Genomic DNA, 22795 nt, shown 5'->3' on the forward strand with positions numbered 1-22795 from the left:
AACTTTGCAGACATAAAAACTGAAGGTAAAGATTAAACTTTTTTTCAAGTTGTTATACATTTTTGCAGCCATGATATTTATTTGATTTAATAGTATCAGCAAGATATATAATGTTGGCCTTTTACTAGTTCATGGCTCATCAAGTTACTTGCAGAAATCCAGGTTTTATTATAAATGGTTAATACATTGTTGCATTCTTTTAAAAATATTTATTTAGTTGGGTGTGCTAGGTCTTGGTTGAGTCATGCGAGATCTTTAGTTGTGGCATGCAGACTCTTAGTTGCACTATATGTGGCATCTATTTCCCTGATCAGGGATTGAACCCAGACCCCCTGCATTTGGAGCATGGAGTCCTAGCCACTGGACTGCCAGGAAGTCTCCATTGTCTCATTCTTATTTAAAAGAGTTACCAGGGAAAAAATGCAAATAAATACTAGTCAAAAGAAAATATTTAAACTAGAGCTCTATGAGTTAAAAAAGGGAGTTTCTAAAGTATGGATTATTATTTGGCTTAAAATGTTTCTTTCTCCTCAGTGATTGATTCTGCCGCCATTTTTATTAAAGAGAACTGGGTCATCTAGCATAGAGTTCTCTCAGTTTTCTGCCTTTGGTCTCACACTTCCTCTTCCATTCGTTTTTCCAATTTTTATCAGCAAAGGAAAAGTCCTACCTCTTTTCCCAAATGAATTAGTTCTCTCATCCCTTCCTCTCTCCACAGGCCTCCTACTCTTGGGATCATCCTTCTCTTCGATTTCCAGTCTCTCCACCTCCTCTGGGCTTTATCCTATCTCTTACCCACCATCACTACACTTCCTTAAATAGTAGTCCAGACCAATTCTTTTCTAACTTTTATGTCCTTATGAATCATGTAGGGTTCTTGTTTAAATGCAGGTCCTGGTTTAGTAGGTATGGGGGCAGAAGTTGAGATTCTGCACTTCTGATGCTGCTGGTTCTAGGACCACACTTGGAATTATAAGGGTCTTGGTCACTGCCTCTGCTTCCTCAATCACTGGGCACTCTTACAACCTGGTGCGCTTGATCAGGAACCACTAACATTACCACTGAGCAATACATTGACAATTTTGTACTTTCTTTGTCTCAGTTCTTGGAAGCAACTTACCCTACTTGACTGCATCCTTTATGGCTTTTCTTGCAGGCTCCCTGAGTCCTACTCTTACCTGCCCCTAGGCCTTTGCACATTATTCTCTTTACTTGGTAAGCCATTCTGTTCTTTCAGAGCTCAGCTCAGCACTGCCTTCCTAAGGGAAGCCTTCATTCAGCTCCCTAAGGTAGTTCCCCTAGTTATAGGCTTTCAGAGCGACATACTGCTCCTTTATAGCACTTGCCTGGGGTACAATTTTACTTATGTTTTGGATAGTTATGTGCTTAATGTTTCTCTTCCTCTCAATGCTGAGAGATCTTTGAGTTCAGGGACTGGATCTGTTTTTTTTTTTGCTCACTATTGTCTTCCCCTTTGTCTAGCAAGTGCTGCCACATGGTAGGTGTTCTGAATGAATGAAAAAGAAGAAATAGTGAATGCCTGAATGAATGAATGGATCTGAGGTGAGAAGCAGAACAAGAGTTTTAAGCAAGAGATTATATGGAACTGTTTTGAAAATTCTGCTGATTAGAAGTGCTGCAGACATAGAATGGAGAGACAGGATTTATCTTCTATTTTGTTTGTTCCTCTACTCCTCTTCTACCCGCACCTCGTCTCCCTCACCCGGAGTCTCTGCCTGGACTTTGGACTAGGGAATAGGAGAGATGCTGGCAGGGCTAGAAGATCTTGGGGGAAGGAGTCCGTGGCAGCTGTGGGTGAGAGGGAAGGAAATGAAATCCCAAATAGCAGGGAGGACAGAAGCTATTTGCCCAGATTCCTCCAGGTCCTTATGCAATCATCCTAAGGGACCATTATTTTTTTCATTTTTTTATTTCATGTATTTTCTGTAGATGCATTTGAGGAACCTACAGTGTCCAAATAAAGGGCAGCTGGTTTGAGTGCTAAAAGCCATCGGTAATTATAGTGGTTTGGTTAGAATTCTCTAATGATGTACATTTCTTTTTCCCCATGGCACAAAGCTGTCTGTTGTTGAAGACTCTTAGGATGGATGTCAGTGACTTTATGTATGGCACATTGAGCTTTCTCTCCCATGGCACAGGGCTTGATGTCAGCAGCTTTGGGGCAACTTCGATCAATGAGTATAAAGAATGGAAAAATTAAAGCCAAAAAATGGAGACGCTGATCCCAGGAATATATAAAGAGAACTAAGTTAATATTCTGATGCTAACCTTCCTGCCCTTTGACTAAGCCTTCGGAGGATGATTTAAAATGACCATAAAAGCACATTCCAAATGACTCCTAGGCAAGTCTGTATTCAGACATCCAAGAAGCTGTGTATCAGTGTTTTTAATTGTGTGTATCTTCTTGCTGGAAGCAAAAGAACTTGAGATTTCATCCTCACAATGTGAGTATCTTTTCTCTATGGGAAGGAAAAGCAACTTCTGGTGTATCTCAGCCTTCGGAACTTACTAAATGATTTGCATTCCTTCCCCAGATGGTTGAATATTTTAAATTGTTATTGTATTCATTCATTTTATAAACACGTAGTAGGTGTCTACTGTGTGCCAGGCACTGGCCTGAGCTCTAGGGCATCCTGAAATAGACAAAAAGTCCTTGCTCTTAAAGGCATTTTGATATTTGGGGGAATTCATTTGTAGTAGAATAATATTTATTTTATTAATTATCTACTGCTTACAGTAGTTATCACAAACGTAGACACCGTATTAAAAAGCAGAGATATCACTTTACCAACAAAGGTCCATATAGTCAAAGCTATGGTTTTTTCAGTAGTCATGTACGGATGTGAGAGTTGGACTATAAAGAAGCCTAAGCACTGAAGAACTGATTTTTGAATTGTGGTGCCAGAGAAGACTCTTGAGAGTCCCTTTGACAGCAAAGAGATCAAACCAGTCAATCCTAAAGGAAATCAACCCTGAATATTCATTGGAAGGACTGATGCTGAAGCTGAAGCTCCAACACTTTGGCCACCTGATGTGAAGAACTGACTCATTAGAAAAGACCCTGATGCTGGGAAAGATTGAGGGTAGGAGGAGAAGGGGGCAACAGAGGATGAGATGGTTGGATGGCATCACTAATGCAACGGACATGAGTCTGAGCAGACTCTGGGAGATAGTGAAGGACAGGGTATCCTGGTGTGCTGCAGTATATGGGGTTGCAAAGAGTTGGACAGAACCTAGCAAGTGAACAACTACAGTGGCTATGAGATGAGCAAGGTAATAGTGCTAAATTTGGAAACAAGACCAGAAATAACTGTTTTAGAGTCAGTGGATAGCTGTCTGAAAGTGCTTTTTTTTTTTCTTTCTGTAAGTGCTTTTGAAACAAGAGTTCTATTTATGGGGAGAAAGAAGCCTATTCTTCTTCCTATGGTCTAATGTAAAGGAATTATATCACAGCCACCTCATTGCCAAACCAGAAACTATGAGGTCTTGGCAGTGGTTCAGCTTACAAATGACTGGTTCCAGGAAGTCTTCCCTAGCCCTAGGCTAAGTTAGTGATACTATAATACTTATGAAAACAGAACCACATTGTAGTCTGATCACTTGTTGACTTTTTTTTTATTCCCTGGGCCTGTACTCTTTCTTCTTCTGATCTACATAGAGTAGTATAATGCCCGGCAAACATGTAGATGCTCAATACATGTTTGAATGAATGAGTAATTGAATGAATGTGGTATGATATGGCATAATATGACCAGAATATAGCTAGTGCAAATTAGAATAAATTAAAGATACAGGTGTTTCCCTTGGAGGAGCAGCAAGGAGAGCGTTCACGTCTAGTTACAGTTACTAGAAACTCGTTCATTGGGAGATCAGAGTTAAGAGGCAAGAAACCTAGTGTCTTGTTCAGTCACTCAGTTGTGTCTGCTCCTTGCGACCCCATTGACTGCAGCACCCTAGGGTTCTATGTCCTTCACCATTTCCCAGAGTTTGCTCAAACTCATGTCCATTGAGTTGATCATGCCATCCAACCATCTCATCCTCTGTCATCCTTTTATCCTCCTGCCTTCAATCTTCCCTAGCATCAGGGTCTTTTCTAATGAGTCAGCTCTTCACATCAGGTGACCAAAGTGTTGGAACTTCTGCTTCAGCATCAGTCCTTCTAATGAATATTCAGGGTTGATTTCCCTTAGGATTGATTGGTTTGATCTCCCTGTAGTCCAAGGGGCTCTCAAGAGTCTTCTCCAACAGTTTGAAAAGCAGCATTTCTTCGGCACTCAGCCTTTTTTATGGTCCAACTTTCACATCTGTACATGACTACTGGGGAAACCATAGCTTTGACTATATGGACCTTTGACAGCAAAGTATCTAGAGGGAAACATTTGATAGAAAAATAACTGAGTGGAAAAAGCATATACTTCCTTCTCAGAGAAACATCTGTCTGTCGGTGAGGGATGGAGATCTTGGGGTATGGAAGAGAAAATCAGGTAAGAGCAGAATTATGCAAATAAATACATTACAAAGTAAAGACTAATGAACTACTTTTAGAACAAATTTAGAATAGTTTTAAAAGTAAGTTTATAGCTATAGTAAAATAAGTATTTTCAACCACAATTTCATGTAAATATTGAAAACTTTTTTCTTTACCTTACCTTCACATGCAGAAGTTGGTTGTCAGCTGCTATGAGCTGATTAAGATTCTCCAGTATTTCTAAGTCTCTTATATCATCAATATTATTATTGCTGATATTCAATATAGAGAGGGATTTCTGTAAGAAAAGGAACTAATTTAGGATTAATAAATAATCTACTTAAATGCTATATGTAGAAACCAGAAATCCTAATCTGTGAAAAATTTTTAATTGATCAGTTCAGGCTGTTTTCCTCTTTAGACAAGAAAATAAAAATCCTTGGAAGTTTTGTTTTTATGCCATTTCTTTTTCTGATGAAACTTTTAGGACTATGGTAATTGTAATGTAACTTACTATTTTTGTCTAAAGTTCCTTCATAAATCTGATTTTTCTCTTCCAAGATATGAGAGAAATTTATAGATAGAAGCCAAGAAAGAAGGAAAGAGAGAAAAAAGATGTCCCAATAAGCAAATAACACATTGTAGAAAAAATGCTTATTTTAGTTTAAGCAAATTATCCTTCTGTGTTAAATATCACTAAGATTAGGGAGAAACAGTTTTCATCTTTGTTTTTCTAAATAGGAAACATGATCAAGAATTGAAAGAATATCTTGTTTGTATTTTTATCTGTATCTCTCCATATAGTTTTCTCTTGGTAATTTGTATGTTCAGGAGCCAGGTAAAATAATAATTACCAATCAACAAGAACTTCAAAATCAGCTGTTAATGAGGACATAAGTATATAATAGAGCAACACTAAGTCAGAGGCATCTAAACTCTTAAGGCCCAGGATTCTCTACCAAGATGGAGACAACTCACTCAGGTATCCCACCTTTAGAGAAGATACTTCCTGATACTTTTCAGGACTTGAAGTATAGCTTTAAAAGTATTCCTTTCAAATAGGATTTCAGAATCTGCCTGAATCTATGCCAAAATGAGCACGCAAAAGTATTTACAGTGGCAATTTGTAATAGAACTAGCCATCCCCACAGTGGGGTAAGTCTGCTTGGTTCAGCTGAGGTTGAGCTGAAACATAGTTGTTTCTATAGGAGAGTAGGGAGGATAGGATAGAAATCAGGTCACTCCTTTCTTTTCCAGTTTAAAGCACTACCCAGGACTTCCCTGGTGGTCCAGTGGTTAAGACTCCACGCTCCCATAGTAGGGGAAAGTGAAAGGGTTAGTCGCTCAGTTGTATCCGACTCTTTGTGACCCCATGGACTGTAGCCTGGTAGGCTCCTCCTTCCATGGAATTTTCCAGGCAAGAATACTGGAGTTGGTAGCCATTTCCTTCTCCAGCAGATCTTCATCACCCAGGGATTGAATCCAGGTCTCCTGCATTGCAGGCAGATTCTTTACTGTCTGAGCCACCAAGGAAGCCCCAATGTAGGGGGCCCGGGGTTCAATCCCTGGACAGGGAACTAGATTTCCCATGCCGCAACTAAGATCCCCTGTGCTGCAACTAAGACCCAGAGCAGCCAAATAAATTATGTAGGAAAAATTAGTTTTAGCCCTTAAATTCTCAACTGACCATATAAACATGCACAGTATGTACAATGTCCAGATAAACCTTCACCACCTTTCTTTTTTTTTCATTATAACCATTGGTCACTATAGTCTTTGTCAGAATACTCAAATGCAGCCTTACTGCCAGAGAATGAAGGGTTCTTGGATCAAACACAAGCTTTTCTCCAAGAGGAAGCCTCTGACTCTCAACATGAAGCTCTCTTAGTCCTTCTAGTCCTTCTAAGCCTTCTATGACAGCAATGTAATTGCCTCCCAGATATCTGCAAAATATAAAACAAAATTTTAAGTAGGCATTCTGAGACATCACGGTCTATGTGTATGATGAAAACATAACAAAATCATTGAACTATTTGAAAATTATACAGTTTACCAATGAATATTGGGTGTATGTATGGGGTCTGGTTAGGGACGCTGACCTTCATGTAGTGAAATTTGCATATCACTTAGAGTGGGCACTCTTTATCCCTGATTACTTCATATTTGCAGATCTACCAACTGGACCATGGACCATGCAGCTCTATAGTGTTTTCTATTGAAAAGCCTCGGTAGTCAAAGGTCATCTGTACATGCAGAATGTTCTTTTGTATTAAATCAGTGAAAGGTTTGTTTATTTGTTTCTTATAATTAATTAATTCTGAGAAATGTTCATTTTTAAAATAAGAGAACTGGACTAGTCCTCTCTATCTGTGCTCCTCTTGTGTTAGAGTGCATAAGAATCATCTGAGTTATAGGTTTAAAAGTAAAGATTTCTGAGCCTAACTGCCAGAGATTCTGATTTGGTTACCTAGGTTGGAACCCAGAAATCTGCATTTTAAAAATTGATATATAGTTGATTTACAGTATTGTGTTAGTTTGTGGTGTATAGCAAAGTGACCCAATTATATATATATATATATATTTTTTCAGATTGTTTTTCCATTATTGGTTATTAGAAGATATTGAACATAGTTCCCTGTGTTACATAGTAAATCCTTTTTGCATGTCTGTTTTATACAACAATATGAAGTTTTAATAAGCGTCTCCCACCTTACTTCTTCCCCCCATTCTGAGACCTTGGCCTGCTTTTTGGAAAGCAGTGATAGTTCTTCCAGTATGGGGAAATTGGATCCACTGGGCCCCATTGTTTAATTAAAATCATAGGCAGTAATGCCTTTTACAGTCAAATCTACATCAACATTATCAGTTCTATGACCCTGCCCTTTTGAGATGTGTGATTCTGAAAGGCACAGAACTCATTTGGGTTCCATGGACACTTTTTTCACCATTTGAGCCTAAATAAGCATGTTTTAGATATCCCTATAAGCCCTTGAGACAACTCACCCTCCTGCAAAAGAAGCATACCAGGGCTTACAGAATACAAATTATCAAGTATTACATATATAACAGTAATACTGCAGAGGAATAAAAATGGGACAGATAAAGGAAATGCTTGCATGCAAAAATATTACTGTAATGATGACAATTACATTACTGAGAAATAAAAGCACTTACAGTTTTTCCAGTTTCTTTAATGACCTGAGGTTCTCTATACATGAAATACAATTGTTTTGTAGGTATAAGTGGGTCAGATTGGTGGCATAATTCAGGTTAGTGATTTGACTAATGCGGTTATCATACAAATATAAAACACTAAGATTTTTACAAAGAGAGAGATCTTCCTAAAAGGAAAACAAAAACAGATCATACTTAATTTCTTATGAAAACTTAGAGGGTCGTTTTCAAGAAAGCTTTTCACTCTATCATTCGATACATTTCATTAAGGTTAATATAAAAGAACAGAATTCCCCCATTCTTAGCACAGTCAAAATAAGACCAGAATGCTTACAATATTAGTTCTAGGCTTTAGTATTCTGTAACCTTATCAATAAAATTGTTTTTGCTAAGAAAGGTTTTCCCAGTGCAAGCAGTTTTCCTTGGAAACAGTTAGACTCCTCTGGAAGTTAAAGCATCTAACCAATTATTGCTTCAACGTTATGAAACAGAGCTTAATCTTTCTGTAGGATTGGAAATAAACTGTGTGGTTTGGAATATTGAAAAACCACTGGAAATCATCTAGATATTCAAGAACAATGGATTAATAAGCTATAATAATGCGATTGAAGGGAACACCATTAAATATCCTTTAATTTCTTTAGTAATATCTTGTAGATCTCATTAAAAAAATGAAAACAGTACATTCAATATGACCCATTATTGTAAAACTATATGACTATAGGTATAGTATGTATAGGGGGCTTCCCTGGTGGCTCAGGTGGTAGAGAATTTGCCGGAGTAATATGAGAGACCTGGGTTCAATCCCTGGGTCGGGAAAAATCCCCTGAAGAAGGGAATGGCTACCCACGCCAGTATTCTTGTCTGGAGAATCCCATGGACAGAGGAGCCTGGTGGACTATAGTCCAGGGAGTCACAGAGAGTTGGACAGGACTGACTGACTAACACTTATGTCTAGGAAAAAAAGGGAGAAAGGACATCACCCTTGGTTTTTCTATGTGAAAGAATTAAAGTCAATTTCTTTCTTTTTATATGTCTTTATATAAATGAACACTACTTACTTTTGAAGGTAAGAAAATACTTAAAGATATTTTTAAAGAATCTATCATTTTTTGTGTTGTGGTAGAGTTAGAGTAAGTAGGCAAGAGGTAGGAGTGAAATTCTGCTAAAAAATATCCCAGCTTTCATTAAGTTAAGATCTTTTAAAATACAGCCACATCTTGGGAACTAGTTGGATATACCAATTTCTATACTTTACATTGCTAATTATATAAAAATAAGAAATAATTTCAGAGTTCTTACAATTGCATCTATATTTTTATCTGAAAAATTTATATGAGTTATTTTCTTCAGATATTGTAGAACGTTTTCTTCTTTTCGGGGTTTAAGATTGCTGTTCTTGGCAATTAGATCCAAAGTCAGTCGAACCATGACTTCTCTATAAATCAAACTCTTGGCAATAGCTTTCTTCTGATAACCATGTTAAGAAGCGGTTTAAGTATTGTTTTATGCCCAACTTGCTAAAAAGCAAAGAAAAAAAAGGAGTATTATGTACACAGCAATTTAGGAAAAATTACTTTGACTTTTTAATATATAAAACTATTGATAAAGTAGTTCACAAGCAGTTTTAGGGTTATGTTTTTTCTAAGTTTATAGTTTTAATTCTTTTCATAGAAAGATATAAAACACCAAAATTAAATTAAATTACAGTGCAAATTCAGTTTTACTTTTAAATCTTTTACTCTCCCTAGTGTTGACTTGTTATTGTGGATGGATCATTTTTCTCTCTTTGAGTTGAAAAAGACCTCAGTATCATTTAGTGTTCTCCCATGAAGAAATTAAAGGCCAGAGATTTGTCTCAAACCAATCAAGTTAGTGACAGTTGAAAATGAGACCAGGCCTCCTGGCTCTTTTTTTCGTAGTACCTTAGTACCATAGTACCTTAGTGTCCAAAATCAAGAACACACGGTGTGAAAACCTTTAGTGTATTCATCGGACAGTGGTGAAAATACTTCTAGATGAGACCAAAATGTGCAAAGCAAAACTTTAATATATTTAGAAGGAAATACAGGTCTTTCTCTTAAAATTAGGATACGGAAGGAGTTAACTTATATGCTACAAAAAGCATAAAACACGAACAAAAAATTTCTTGATACCTTTTACTACATTAAAAAAAAATAGCTTCTGCTTAATAGTATCTCTCCACCTTGATTACTCTTGATTCCTAACTCTTTTCTTTTATTTTCCAATTTTTTTATTATGATAAAATACAAAGTTTATCATCTTTACCATTTTATAAGTGTACAGTTCAGTTTTACTAAATATATTTATAATGTACAGCCATTGCCATAGTCTATCTCTAGTATTCTTTTCAGTTTGTAAAACTGAAATTCTATTCCTGTTAAACGATAACTCCCTATACTTACCTGTCTTCTATGGCCAAGGCAACCACCATTCTACTTTGTCTCTATGATTTTGATGATTCTAAGAACCTCATATAAGTGGAATAATATTTTATTTTTGTGACTGGCTTATTTCACTTAGCATAATGTCCTCAACATCACCAACTCAATGCACATGAGTTTGGGTAAACTCCGGGAGTTGGTGATGGACAGGGAGGCCTGGCATGCTGTAGTTCATGGGATCTCAAAGAGTCAGACGCGACTGAGCAACTGAATTAAACTGAACTGAATGTCCTCAAGGTTCATCCTTGTTGTAATGTAAGTCAGAACCTCCTTCCTTTTTTACTATTGAATAATATTCCAGTATATGAAAAGCATCTATTTCTGTTTTATTGACTATGCCAAAGCCTTTGACTGTGTGGATCACAATAAACTGTGGAAAATTCTGAAAGAGATGGGACTACCAGACCACCTGATCTGCCTCTTGAGAAATTTGTATGCAGGTCAGGAAGCAACAGTTAGAACTGGACATGGAACAACAGACTGTTTCCAAATAGGAAAAGGAGTTCATCAAGGCTGTATATTGTTACCCTGTTTATTTAACTTATATGCAGAGTACATCATGAGAAACGCTGGACTGGAAGAAACACAAGCTGGAATCAAGATTGCTGGGAGAAATATCAGTAACCTCAGATACGCAGATGACACCACCCTTATGGCAGAAAGGGAAGAGGAACTCAAAAGCCTCTTGATGAAAGTGAAAGTGGAGAGTGAAAAAGTTGGCTTAAAGCTCAACATTCAGAAAATGAAGATCATGGCATCCGGTCCCATCACTTCATGGGAAATAGATGGGGAAACAGTGGAAACAGTGTCAGACTTTATTTTTTTGGGCTCCAAAATCACTGCAGATGGTGACTGCAGCCATGAAATTAAAAGACGCTTACTCCTTGGAAGGAAAGTTATGACCAACCTAGATAGCATATTCAAAAGCAGAGACATTACTTTGCCAACAAAGGTCCGTCTAGTCAAGGCTATGGTTTTTCCTGTGGTCGTGTATGGATGTGAGAGTTGGACTGTGAAGAAGGCTGAGTGCCGAAGAATCGATGCTTTTGAACTGTGGTGTTGGAGAAGACTTGAGAGTCCCTTGGACTGCAAGGAGATCCAACCAGTCCATTCTGAAGGAGATCAGCCCTGGTATTTCTTTGGAAGGAATGATGCTAAAGCTGAAACTCCAGTACTTTGGCTACCTCATGCAAAGAGTTGACTCATTGGAAAAGACTCTGATGCTGGGAGGGATTGGGGGCAGGAGAAGAAGGGGACGACAGAGGATGAGATGGCTGGATGGCATCACTGACTCGATAGATGTGAGTTTCAGTGAACTCTGGGAGTTGGTGATGGACAGGGAGGCCTGGCGTGCTGTGATTCATGGGGTTGCAAAGAGCTGGACACGACTGAGCGACTGATCGATCTAATATGTGTGTAGTAGATCTTGTTTACCATTCACCCATCTATGGACATTTGAGCTGATTCTGTGTTTTAACTATTGTGAATAATGCTGCTGTGAACATGGATGTACAAAAATCTCTTTGAGATTATGTTTTTAATTCTTTTTGGTATATGTATGTAAGCAGAATTGCTGGATCATATGGTAATTCTACTTTTGACTTTTTTAGTAACTGCTATTGTTTTCCACAGTAGTTTTACCATTTTACATTACAACCAACTGCACAAGAGTTCCAGTAATTCATATTCTTGCTAACACTTGTTATTATCTGTATTTTTTTTATAGTATCCATCCTAATGGGCATGAGGTAGTATCTCATTGTAGTTTCAATACTCATTTCCCTAATTAGTGATGTTGAGCTTTTTATGTGCTTATTGGCCATTCGCCTATCTTCTTTGGAGAAATGTATTCAAGTCCTTTGCCCATTTTTAATCAGATTGTTTTCTTATTGAGTTGTAGACCCCTATCAGATGTATGATTTACAAACAGTTTCATGTTCTTTGCCCGTTTGAGATTTAAGAGTTCTCTACATATTCTGGATATCAATTCCTTATCAGATATATTACTTGCAAGTATTTTCTCCCATTCTCTGTATTGTCTTTTTACTCTGTTGATAGCACAAATTTTAAATATTTTCATGAAATATAATAATTTGCCTACTTTTTATCCTGTTGCCTGTTTTGTTGATGTCATTTCTAAGAAATCATTGCCAAATCCAGTATTGTGGAGCTTTTTCTCTTTGTTTTCTTCTAAGAGTTTTATAGTTTCAGGTCTTGCATTAAGGTCTTTGATCTATTTTGAGTTAATCTTTGATTTGATGTTAAATAAGGGTCTAACATCATTCTTTGTATGTGGATATACAACTTTCCCAGCTTCATTTGTTGAAAAGACTGTCCTTTCCCAATTGAATGATCTTGACACCCATGTCAAAAATCATTTGACTGTATATGTAAGGATTTCTTTCTTTCTATTTTATTCCATTGGTTTATATCTGTCTTTATTCCAGTACCATGCTGTTTTGATTGCTATAACTTTGCAGTAATCAGGAAGTACAAGTCCTCTAGCTTTGTTCTTTTTCAAAATTGTTTTGGATATTTGGATTTCTTGAGTTCCTTATGAATTTTAGGATGCATTTTTCTGTTTCTTAAAAAAAAACACACACACAAACCCATCACTGGGGTTTAGATAAGGCTTGCGATAAGGCTTGCAATAAGTCTATAGATTGCTTTGGGTATTATTGATATCTTAACAATGTTAAGTCTTCCAGGCCATGAAGAAGGGATATGTTTTCACTTATTTCTGTCTCTTAAATTATTTTCCAGCAGTGTTGTATAGTTTGCAGTGTATAAATCTTTCACCTTTTTGGTTAATTCCTAAGTGTTTTATTCTTTCTGATGCTTCTGTAAATGGAATTTTTTTAAAAAATTTCCTTTTCAGGTTGTTGTTTGTGTATAGACATGCAACTGATATTTGTTGACTTTTTATCCTGCTACTTTGCTGAATTCATTTATTAGTTCTAACATTTGTGTGTATGTATATGTATAATCTTTAGCATTTCTATGGTTTAGATCCTATTACCTGCAAACAGAGATAATTTTACTTCATCTTTTCCATTTTGGATGCCTTTTATTTCTTTTTCCTGCCAAATGTTTCTGGCTAGAACTTACAGTGTGCTGTTGAATACAAGTGTTGAAAGTGAGCATTCTTGCCTTAGAGGAAATGCTTTCAATTTTTCATTATTAAGTCTGATGTTCACTTTGAGTTTTTCGTATGTGGCTTTGATTATGTCTGGGTAGTTTCCTTCTATTACTAGTTAGTTGAGTATTTCTGTTGTGAAAATTTAGGTGGTTGAATTTTGTCAAATTTTTTTCTGTATTATCTGTTTTTTCTTTCGTTCTGTTAATATAAAATATTATGTAAATCAGTTTTTATATGTTGACCATCCTTGTATTCTAGGGATATATCCCACTTATTCATGCTGTATAATCTTTTTAATATGCTGCTAAATTTGGTTTGGTAGTGTTTTGCTGAGCGTTTTTGCATCAGTGCTTGTAAGGGATATTGGTCTGTAATTTTCTTTTTTTTCAGGCTTTTGCATCTTCTTAATTTTTTCTTTTCTTTAACTTTTTATTTGGTTTAGGGTATAACTGATTTAACTAACAATGTTGTGATAGTTTTAGGTGAATAGCAAAGGCATCCAGTCATACATATACATGTGTAGTTTTCTTTTGTTGCAGTGTCTTTGACTTTGGTATCACAGTAATGCTGGCCTCACAGAATGAGTAAGAATGTGTTCCCTTCTCCTCAGAGCTTTGGAAAACTTGGAGAAGGTTTGGTGTTTTTCTTAAAATGGTTGGTTGAATTCACCAGTGGAGCCATCAGAGCCAGGGCTTTTCTTTGTTGGGAGATTTTTGATTACTGATTCAATTTCCTCCCTAGTTACATGTCTATTCAGATTTTCTATTTCTTTGTGATTTAGTGTTGGTAGGTTTTATGTTTCTAGTATTTTTTCCTATTTAATCTAGGTTATCCAGTTTTTGACATACAGTTGTTTATAGTATTCTCACAATACTTTTCATTTCTGTAGATTGATAGTAATGTCCCCACTTTCATTTCTCATTTTAGTTCTTTGTGTCTTTTTTTTCTTCTTAGTCTATCTAGCTAAAAGTTTGTCAATTTTGTTGATCTTTTCAAAGACGTAGCTTTTGGTTTCATTGGTTTTCGCTATATTATATTCTCTATTTCATTTATCTGTGCTCTAATCTTCATCATTTTCTTCTTTCTACTAGCCTTAGTTATTTTTCTAGTTCCTTTAGTTGTAAAGTTAGCGTGTTGATTTGAGATCTTTCTTGTTTTTTCTCTCAGCATTTATAGCTATAAATTTCCCTTAGTATCAATTTTATTGTGTCCCATGAGTTTTGGTATGTTGTGTTTTTCATTTTCATTCATCTCTAAGTATTTTCTAATTTCTCTTGTGATTTCCTTTTTGATTCATATGTGTGTTGCTTATTGTTAATTTTCCAATTTTCTTTTTGTTACTGATTTTTGACTTCATACTACTATGAGAGAAGATACTTTGTATGACATCTATCTTTTAGAATCTCTCAGAATTTAATTTGTAGACTAATGTGGTTTATCCTGGAAAATGTCCCATGTGCATTTCAGAAAAATGTGTGTGGTGGTGTTGTTGGGTGGAGCATTCTGTATGTGTCTGTTAGACCCAGTTATTTTGTGATGTTATTTAAAACCTCTATTTCCTTACTTCTGTCTGGTTGTTTTAGACATTACTGAAAGCAGAATATTGACGTCTACAATTAGTACTGTAGGATTATCTGTTTATCTCTTCAGTTGCCAGTTTTTACTTCATATATTTTGATGGCTTCTCATGAGGTGCATAACTGTTTGTCTCTGTCATCTTATTATCTATTTTCTATATGCCTTATAGCTTTTTGCCCCTTGTTTTCTGCTTTCCTGTCTTATTTTTTGTTGAGTTGATTTTTTGTAGTAAAACTAAATTCCTTTCTCATTTTATTTTGTGTATATTCCAGAGCTGTTTTCTTTATGATTACCATGGGGATTACATTTACCATCCTAAAGTTATATCACTCTAATTTGAATATGTGCCAGCTTAACTTAAATAAAGGGGCTCCCCCAATGGCTCAGAAATAAAGAGTCTGCCTGCAATGCAGGAGACACTGGAGACATGGGTTTAATTCCTAGGTCGGGAAAATCCCCTTGAGGAGGAAATGGCAACCCGTCCCAGTATTCTTGCCTGAAAAATCCCATTAACAGAGGAGCCTGATGGGCTACTGTCCATGGAGTCACAAAGAGTGAGACATGACTGAGCAGCTAAGCACAACTTAAATAATATATAAAGCTCAGTTCCTTTATAGCTCTTGCCCTACCTTTTTTGATTGTTGATGTCACAAAGTTACCTCTTTATACACTGTGTACCTAAAACAATTCTTTTGAATACATTAGTTACTTAAATTATATAATAAAATATGGAGAGTTAAAAACTAAAGTTACAATAATACTAGATTTTAGAATCATGTTTTAAAATATATAAGTCTCTTGAGTCACATGGAAAAATAAAAAGTGCAATTACTAACCACGGTTACAAAAATTCCAGCTTTTATAATTGTCCATGTATTTACCTTTGTTGAGATCTTAGTTTCTTTATATGGCTTCGAATTACTATCTTCAAATCACTAGTGTTCTATCATTTTACCTTGCTGGACTCCCTGTTGCAGGGCAGGTCTAGTGCAGTGAGCTCCCTCAGCTTTCATTTACCTGGAAATGTATTTTTGCCTGACTTTTGAAGAACAGTTTTGCCAATACTGGATTCTTTTTTTCTGTAGCACTTTGAATATATACGCCCACTGTCTTCTGAACATTTCTGATGAATAATTTGTGGATAATCTTATTAGGGGTTCCTTGTATGTAATGAGTTATTTCTTGCTGCATTTAAGATTTGTCTGTTGAAAGTTTGATTATAATGTGTCTCAGTGTGGGTCTCTTGAGTACATCTTACTTGGAGTTCAGTGAGCTGCTTGCATGTTTTGATTCATGTTTTTCATCAAGTTAGGAAAGGTTTCAGCCATTATTTCTTCAAACATTCTCTCTGCTCAATCCTCCCTCTCTCCTCTTCCTTCTTTCTTTCTTCCCGCTCTCCTTTCTGGGACTCCCACAAAGCATATATTGGTCTGCATGATGCTGTATCACAAGTCCCTTAGACTCTGTTCACTTTTCTCAGTATTTTTCTTTTTCTATTCCTAGACTTAATAATTTTCATGGTCCTCTTTTCAAGATCATTGGATGATTCTTATGCCTGTTAAAATCAGCCTTTGAAACCCACACGTGAATTTTTCATTTCAGTTATTGTACTTTTCAGCTCCAGGATTCCTTTTTAGGCTTTCTACCTTTCATTGATATCTCCATTTTGTTCATGTATCATTTTCTTGACTTTTCTCTACCTCTTTAGTTTTTTTGAGCATCTTTAATACAGTCGTTTTAAAGTCTTTGTCTAGTATATCTGCCATCAGGTCTCTTTCAGGGACAATCTCTGATTATTTTTGAATAGATCATACTTTCCTGTTTCCTTGTATACCTTTTGTTTGTTGTTGAAAACTGGACATTTTAATCTAATAATATTGTAGCTCTTAAAATCAGATTCTCCTCCTTCTCTAGAATTTATGGTTTGTTGTTATTGTTTTGGTTATTTGATTGTTACAGACTATTTCTGTGCTGGGGACCAGCCTGAGGTGTAAACTTAGGTCTTCTCAGGTGTTTCCTGAGTCTGAAACCTTTCTCTTGGCATGTACAGGGCAGTTTCTGGTTTTCCCTTTATGTGCAGCTGCTTTTGAATGCCCTAGTGTTTTAATGTCTTGTTCCAAAAAAGGAAAAAAGAGAAAAATAAATGGAAGTTAGTAGAAAGGGAGGCTGCTAAGTCACTTCAGTCGTGTCCGACTCTGTGCGATCCCATAAATGGCAGCCCACCAGGCTCCCCCGTCCCTGGGATTCTCCAGGCAAGGACACTGGAGTGGGTTGCCATTTCCTTCTCCAATGCAGGAAAGTGAAAAGTGAAAGTCAAGTCGCTCAGTTGTGTTCGACTCTTAGTGACCCCATGAACTACAGCCTACCAGGCTCCTCCATCCATGGGATTTTCCAGGCAAGAGTACTGGAGTGGGGTGCCATTGCCTTCTCCGGGAAAGGGAGGCAGTAGCCCTGTAAATCCCCCTGAAAGTCATTTCAGCCAGAGGGAATGGGGTTTGTAAGAGTGGGGAGAGGTGCCACCTCTTTGTCTGCATCTCTGTAACCAGAAGCAGCAGTCAGTGATAGGAGGGCAGATCCTCAATATTTGGTGGATAGTGTGCTTTCTGCCCACCTGGTGCCTGTAAGCTGTGTGCAAGATGCTACAGAAACCCCTGCCCAGCTTCCTGCACAGGATTGGGTCTGGGGGATGGGTAGCTATTGTAGAGGTAAGATCTGAAATTGACCGAAATGAACCACATTTTACACAGTTTATCATCTAATTCTTCCTTGGAGGTTGTAAGCCTTCAGCAGACTCCAGCATTCTAAAATAGTTATAGTGGACATGTTCTACCCATGTAGCTGCTGTTTAGGCTCCCTATTCTGCTGCAGTTCTGGAATCCTCACCTCCTTAACTCTTTCATATACATGTAAAAAAAAATCAACTTATCATGTTCCATAAAAAATCTTCTCAGAATTTTATTAGGAATTGCATTGAATTTAGAAATAATTAGTGAAGCACTAACACCTGGGCTTCTTAGGCGGATCAGTGGTAAAGAATCTACTTGCCAATGTAAGGACACACAGGAGATGCAGGTTTGATTCCTGGATTAGGAAGATCCCCTGGAGGACGAAATGGCAACCCCCGCCAGTGTTCTTGCTTGGAGAATCCCATGTACAGAGGAGCCTGGTGGGCTACAGTCCACAGGGTCTCAAAGAGTCAGACACAACTGAGCAGGCACGCATGCACACAACATCTCTCTGAATTATCTTTTCCATTACTATGGTATGTGTCTCCATTTTAGAATGTTTCTTTAAATGACTTTCAATTGTTTTATAATTTTCTAATTAAGGCCACACAGGTGTTTTTTTTGAGAAATTTTTAGGGATCAAATATTTTTGTTTATACTGTAAATGTCATTCTTTTAGGAATTATATTCTCTGTACCTAATGTGTTGAAATGCACTGTTTTAAAAATATTTAAAATACTTTAAAAATATGATTTCTTTGGCCCATATCTTAAAATTCTAGAAACTTTTCTAGAAACTTCAAATACATTTTTTACACTGATAACTATGGTAAAAATGCATATCATAAAGAAGTTATACAACCCAAGGTTTTTCCCTTATAGCTGAGGCAGGAGACGGCTATACAGGTGGCCATGCAGGAGCAGCCCTATACTATGAAGAAAGTGATGTCCTTTGAGAGTGACTTTGACTAATGGGAGACAGGTGCCGTGAATGACTTCTCCCTTCTTCCCCCCATGGACTTTTAGGAGACACATTGGTTTCAAAAGGTCCCTTTGAAAATATGTGGTGTTCTTCTGGGTTATACACTCTCTTAATTTGCTCTCCTTCTATCTCTTAGTCCTTTCCTGCCTCTCTCCTGCTTCCCTGAGATTACAACCCCTGAAAAAGTGTTATCACATGAGTTTTTCCTTCAGGCTCTGTTTTCTAACCTGGGCTAAAACATAAATTTTGGATCATCTGAATCTTCACGGAAGACCATGCTATAAATGGACTCTGTCTCTACATTCCAGTGCACAAGTTGGTGTTTGTACAGAAATTAATTTCCTCAGAGAACTAGAAAAGGAAAGAGGCTAACGTCGTATATAAGTGAAGTATATATTAAACCAGAGGAAGGCCAATGGACCTCATCAACAAGTCATAGGCAAGCTTCCCAAGGGTTTGAATATGGAAAGGGAGAGAATTGAATCAACCAGTAACACAATAATAGAGACTGTTGACTCAAAACAATGTGCATTGTAGCAGTCAGATCCTCGAGAGGATTTGGTTTCATCAAAACACCACCATTCATCTCCTGAATAGAATATCCACCTTTACTGGTTCTATAGTTTGTTTTAGAGAAATTATAAGCTTCAGGAGTTTAAACTGAACCTAGTTTGGATTTGAATACACTTTAGAACAATATAATAAAAATAGTTATGTCAACATTTGTGAGATTTCCCTGATTTTCTTTTAAAAGAGTTTCATTATTTTCTAAAGTTTTGTAAACTGCTTTTTCATAATTTATCCCTGCTCTATATCTCTGTTATCTCAGGCATCCACTTGATAGGATGTCTCTATCTCTCCAGATCACTAGTGGGGACAGCTTAAAGTAAAAGTGAAGTTGCTTAGTCGTGTCCTACTCTTTGTGACCCCATGGACTGTAGCCTATCAGGCTCCTCCATCCATGGAATTTTCCAGGCAAGAGTACTGGAGTGGGTTGCTATTTCCTTCTCCAGGGGATCTTCCCAACCCAGGGATGGAACCCTGGTCTCTTGCATTGTAGGTAAATGCTTTTACCATCTGAGCCACCAGGGACGTTAGCTTAGACCTGCTCTGCTACATGGAGAAGGCAATGGCAACCCACTCCACTACTCTTGCCTGGAAAATCCCATGGACAGAGGAGTCTGGTAGGCTGCAGTCCATGGGGTCGCTAACAGTCGGACACGACTGAGCGACTTCACTTTCACTTTTCACTTTCATGCATTGGAGAAGGAAATGGCAACCCACTCCAGTGTTCTTGCCTGGAGAATCCCAAGGACTGCGGAGACTGGTGGGCTGCTGCCTATGGGGTCCCACAGAGTCAGACAGGACTGAAGCGACTTAGCAGCAGCATCAGCAGCTCTACTACAAGTGCTTGGGGAATCCACTTTAGTAGACCCCTTGACTTTTATCGTTTTGGGCTCCAGCAGGCTAGGCCAGATGCAGGGGACCTTTCTGAATTCGGTTTGTATATTTTCCCTTAGGTAGCTCCAAACTCAGAAGCGGTATACTGCCAGCTATGAGGCTTTCCCTTTTTCAAACCCACAGATCCCTCTCCCTCAGCTTCGCGGCTACCCCTCCACCCTTGTCTCCCTATCCTAGAGGTGTTTCCCAGCCTTGCCTGATTCTAGCCCTCGGTTTGAAATACGGACTTTAAGACTTTTTTCTGGAAATTCTAGATATCTGGAGAAAAGGGTTAAGAACCCGCATTTTAACAAGTGCTCCAGGAAAGTCTCACAGGCAGGCAAGTTTGAGAAACATGGCTCTAGGGCCTCCTCGGTTCCCACACTTCGCCTCAGAAGGCATCTCACCGTTCGTGGGACGCGCCAGGTCGGTAACTCAGGTTTGGTAAATATCGCGGGTGCCAGCCTCCTTTCTGGTGCGGTTGCTGAGCAACCAGACAGACGCTCCTGGTCGGACGCGGCTCACGGGAAATGTCGCTCGGTCTCCGGAAGCGCGCTCCTCTGTGGCCATGCGCCGACCTCCCTCCTCTGTGACATAGCAGCCGGGGGTTGATGGGTATCCACGAGGCAGAGTCCGAGTGGATGTCGGTTAGCGGAATGAGGCCGTAAAGCATCGGTCACATTACTGTTTTCGTGGACCAGAACGGTTTTTGGCAGGTCACCATTTCCCCCTACTGGATTCTCCTTGCCATCAGCTTTGAATGTTTCAGTGCTGTTACTACGTTTCCCCAATAATAGGGCAGGAAAAGAATTGTCTGAAAGTGTAGCCCACACTTTTCCTCTGATAAAATCCAAACTCTTCAGGGTGACTGTCCAGTCCGTTTATAATGACCAGTTTCACTGCTTGCCTCTTGCTCTCTTCAGTATTTACAGTTTGGCATTTGGCCCTGTATTCCCTGTTGTAAAAAAAATTTATCCCTTTCTCAATTCTTACTTTGCCTTTTGAGATTCAAGGAATCAGCTTGGAATTAGCACATTTCTTTTTTTCCTGAAGCCTTCATAGGTTCTCAGTCTTGTTAAGTGATACTTTTATCCGTCCCCCACCCCCGACCACTGGGATGTGGTAACTTCTTTAGTATAGCACAAACACACTACAATATGTTTGTTACCCATATCTCCAATAAGACAGTAAATTCTTTGGGGGTAAAGATTATTTACCTTTTACCTTGCCATTCCCAGGACCTGGCAAAATGCCTTGTACCTTAACAGTCACCCCCAAGTATTTAGAAAATACATAATGTGCAAATGAAGGAGAAGAAGAACAATAGAACAAGAAACTGACATTGACAATGGAAAGACTGGAGCTCATTCAGTTCAGTTGCTCAGTAGTGTCCGACTCTTTACAGCCACATGGACTGCAGCAAGCCAGGCTTTCCTGTCCATCACCAACTCCTGGAGCTTGCTCAAACTCATGTCCATCAGGTTGGTGATGCCATCCAACCATCTCACTCTATCGTCCCCTTCTCCTCCTGTCTTTGATCTTTCCCAGCATCACGGTCTTTTCCAGTGAGTCAGTTCTTCTCATCAGGTGACCAGAGCATTGGAGTTTTGGCTTCTGCATCAGTCCTTCCAATGAATATCTGATTTCCTTGAGGATTGACTTGTTTGATCTCCTTTCAGTCCATGGGACTCTCAAGAGTCTTCTCCAACACCACAGTTCAAAAGCATCAATTCTTCGGTGCTTAGCTTTCTTTATAGTCCAACTCTCACATCCATACATGACTACTGGGAAAACCATAGCTTTGACTAGACGGACCTTTGTTGGCAAAGTAATGTCTCTGCTTTGCTCACGTGTCTCCACTTCGCGGGCAGTTTCTTGGAAAGGGGGCTCATTAGGGATTTGGTAAAGTGAGCAATCTGCATTAAGGACTCTACGAGCTGGAAAACTGTAATAGCTCTGATCTTTAGGGTGGGAGTACAGTGGAAAAGTCATTGCTGTTCTGAACAAAGAAGTGTCAGAGTAGAAGATTGTTAGAATTACCAGGTGGCTTGGAGCCCATGTGAACAGTCCAACTTACCATTTTGCAGATAAGGAAATTCTCAGAACCTAGAGAGAGGAAAGAAATATGCTGAAGGTGTTATCTGAGGTGGCAGAGAGAGAATTTAGCCTTGAGCTCCTAGTTTCAAGCAAAGGTTTCCCCTCCTTATGTTTCACTGACTGTTTCAGTAAGAGTAGCCTAGAAAGAGGGACAGGGGGATAGGGACAGATGTCCTAACCCCATTCAGGACATTGTTGCTATTGTCCAGTTGTGAAGTAGTGTTGGTCTGGATTAGGGTTAAGGCAAAGAAAGTGACATGGAACGAACAAATTTAGGAGGCATCTTGAAGCATGATTTAATAAAGAGAGAAAGGATAGGATAAGGGGAGGGAGAAATTGGAGATAATTCCTGGTTGTTAGTTAAGATAAAGGAACAATACTGGAGAGGGTGACAAGTAATTTGGGTGGAAGTGGATGAATTTCGTTTACACATGTTAAATGTGAGGTAAAAGGTTCAGTAGTTTCCAGAATAGAGCTAATCATTTAAACCATGGAGTCATAACTGGTGGTGAGGGAGGACAGAAGGGACAAACAAGTTAATAACTAAGCCAGCTAGTTTGAATGGAAAAGGGAAGCAAAGCTAGTTATCAGAGAAAGATGTGTCAGAGGTTAAGATCTGTTCTGAGAAGAACAAATAATTAGCGATTCAAAAACCAGTAAATTAGATTCAGATGCTAGGGAAAGAATTGTAGAAGGAGGGTATCTA

The 22795-nt window shown here is 38.2% G+C and overlaps 1 protein-coding gene across 7 annotated transcripts in view; it reads right to left on the reverse strand.

The window, feature by feature from the left end:
- The window catches only part of PPP1R42 (protein phosphatase 1 regulatory subunit 42), a 46070-nt gene extending 23980 nt beyond the window's left edge, over positions 1-22090 (reverse strand). For 3 of the 7 annotated variants that reach the window (XM_061438922.1, XM_061438919.1, XM_061438917.1), the window contains exons 1-4: positions 8966-9183; positions 7664-7830; positions 6294-6432; positions 4671-4787 (exon numbers count right to left, since the gene is read on the reverse strand). In XM_061438922.1, coding sequence (XP_061294906.1) covers positions 4671-4787; positions 6294-6432; positions 7664-7830; positions 8966-9094 — 552 coding nt within the window. In that variant the 5' untranslated portion in view covers positions 9095-9183. Of the gene's footprint in view, positions 1-4670; positions 4803-6293; positions 6433-7663; positions 7831-8965; positions 9184-20399; positions 20681-22069 lie in introns of those variants that run through there. The other 4 variants (XM_061438918.1, XM_061438921.1, XM_061438923.1 and 1 more) reach the window with 4 other exon arrangements.
- Positions 22091-22795: the final 705 nt, after the last annotated feature.

Source organism: Bos javanicus, chromosome 14 (genome assembly GCF_032452875.1).
Source record: "Bos javanicus breed banteng chromosome 14, ARS-OSU_banteng_1.0, whole genome shotgun sequence".
In the NCBI taxonomy this organism is placed as follows: domain Eukaryota; kingdom Metazoa; phylum Chordata; class Mammalia; order Artiodactyla; family Bovidae; genus Bos; species Bos javanicus.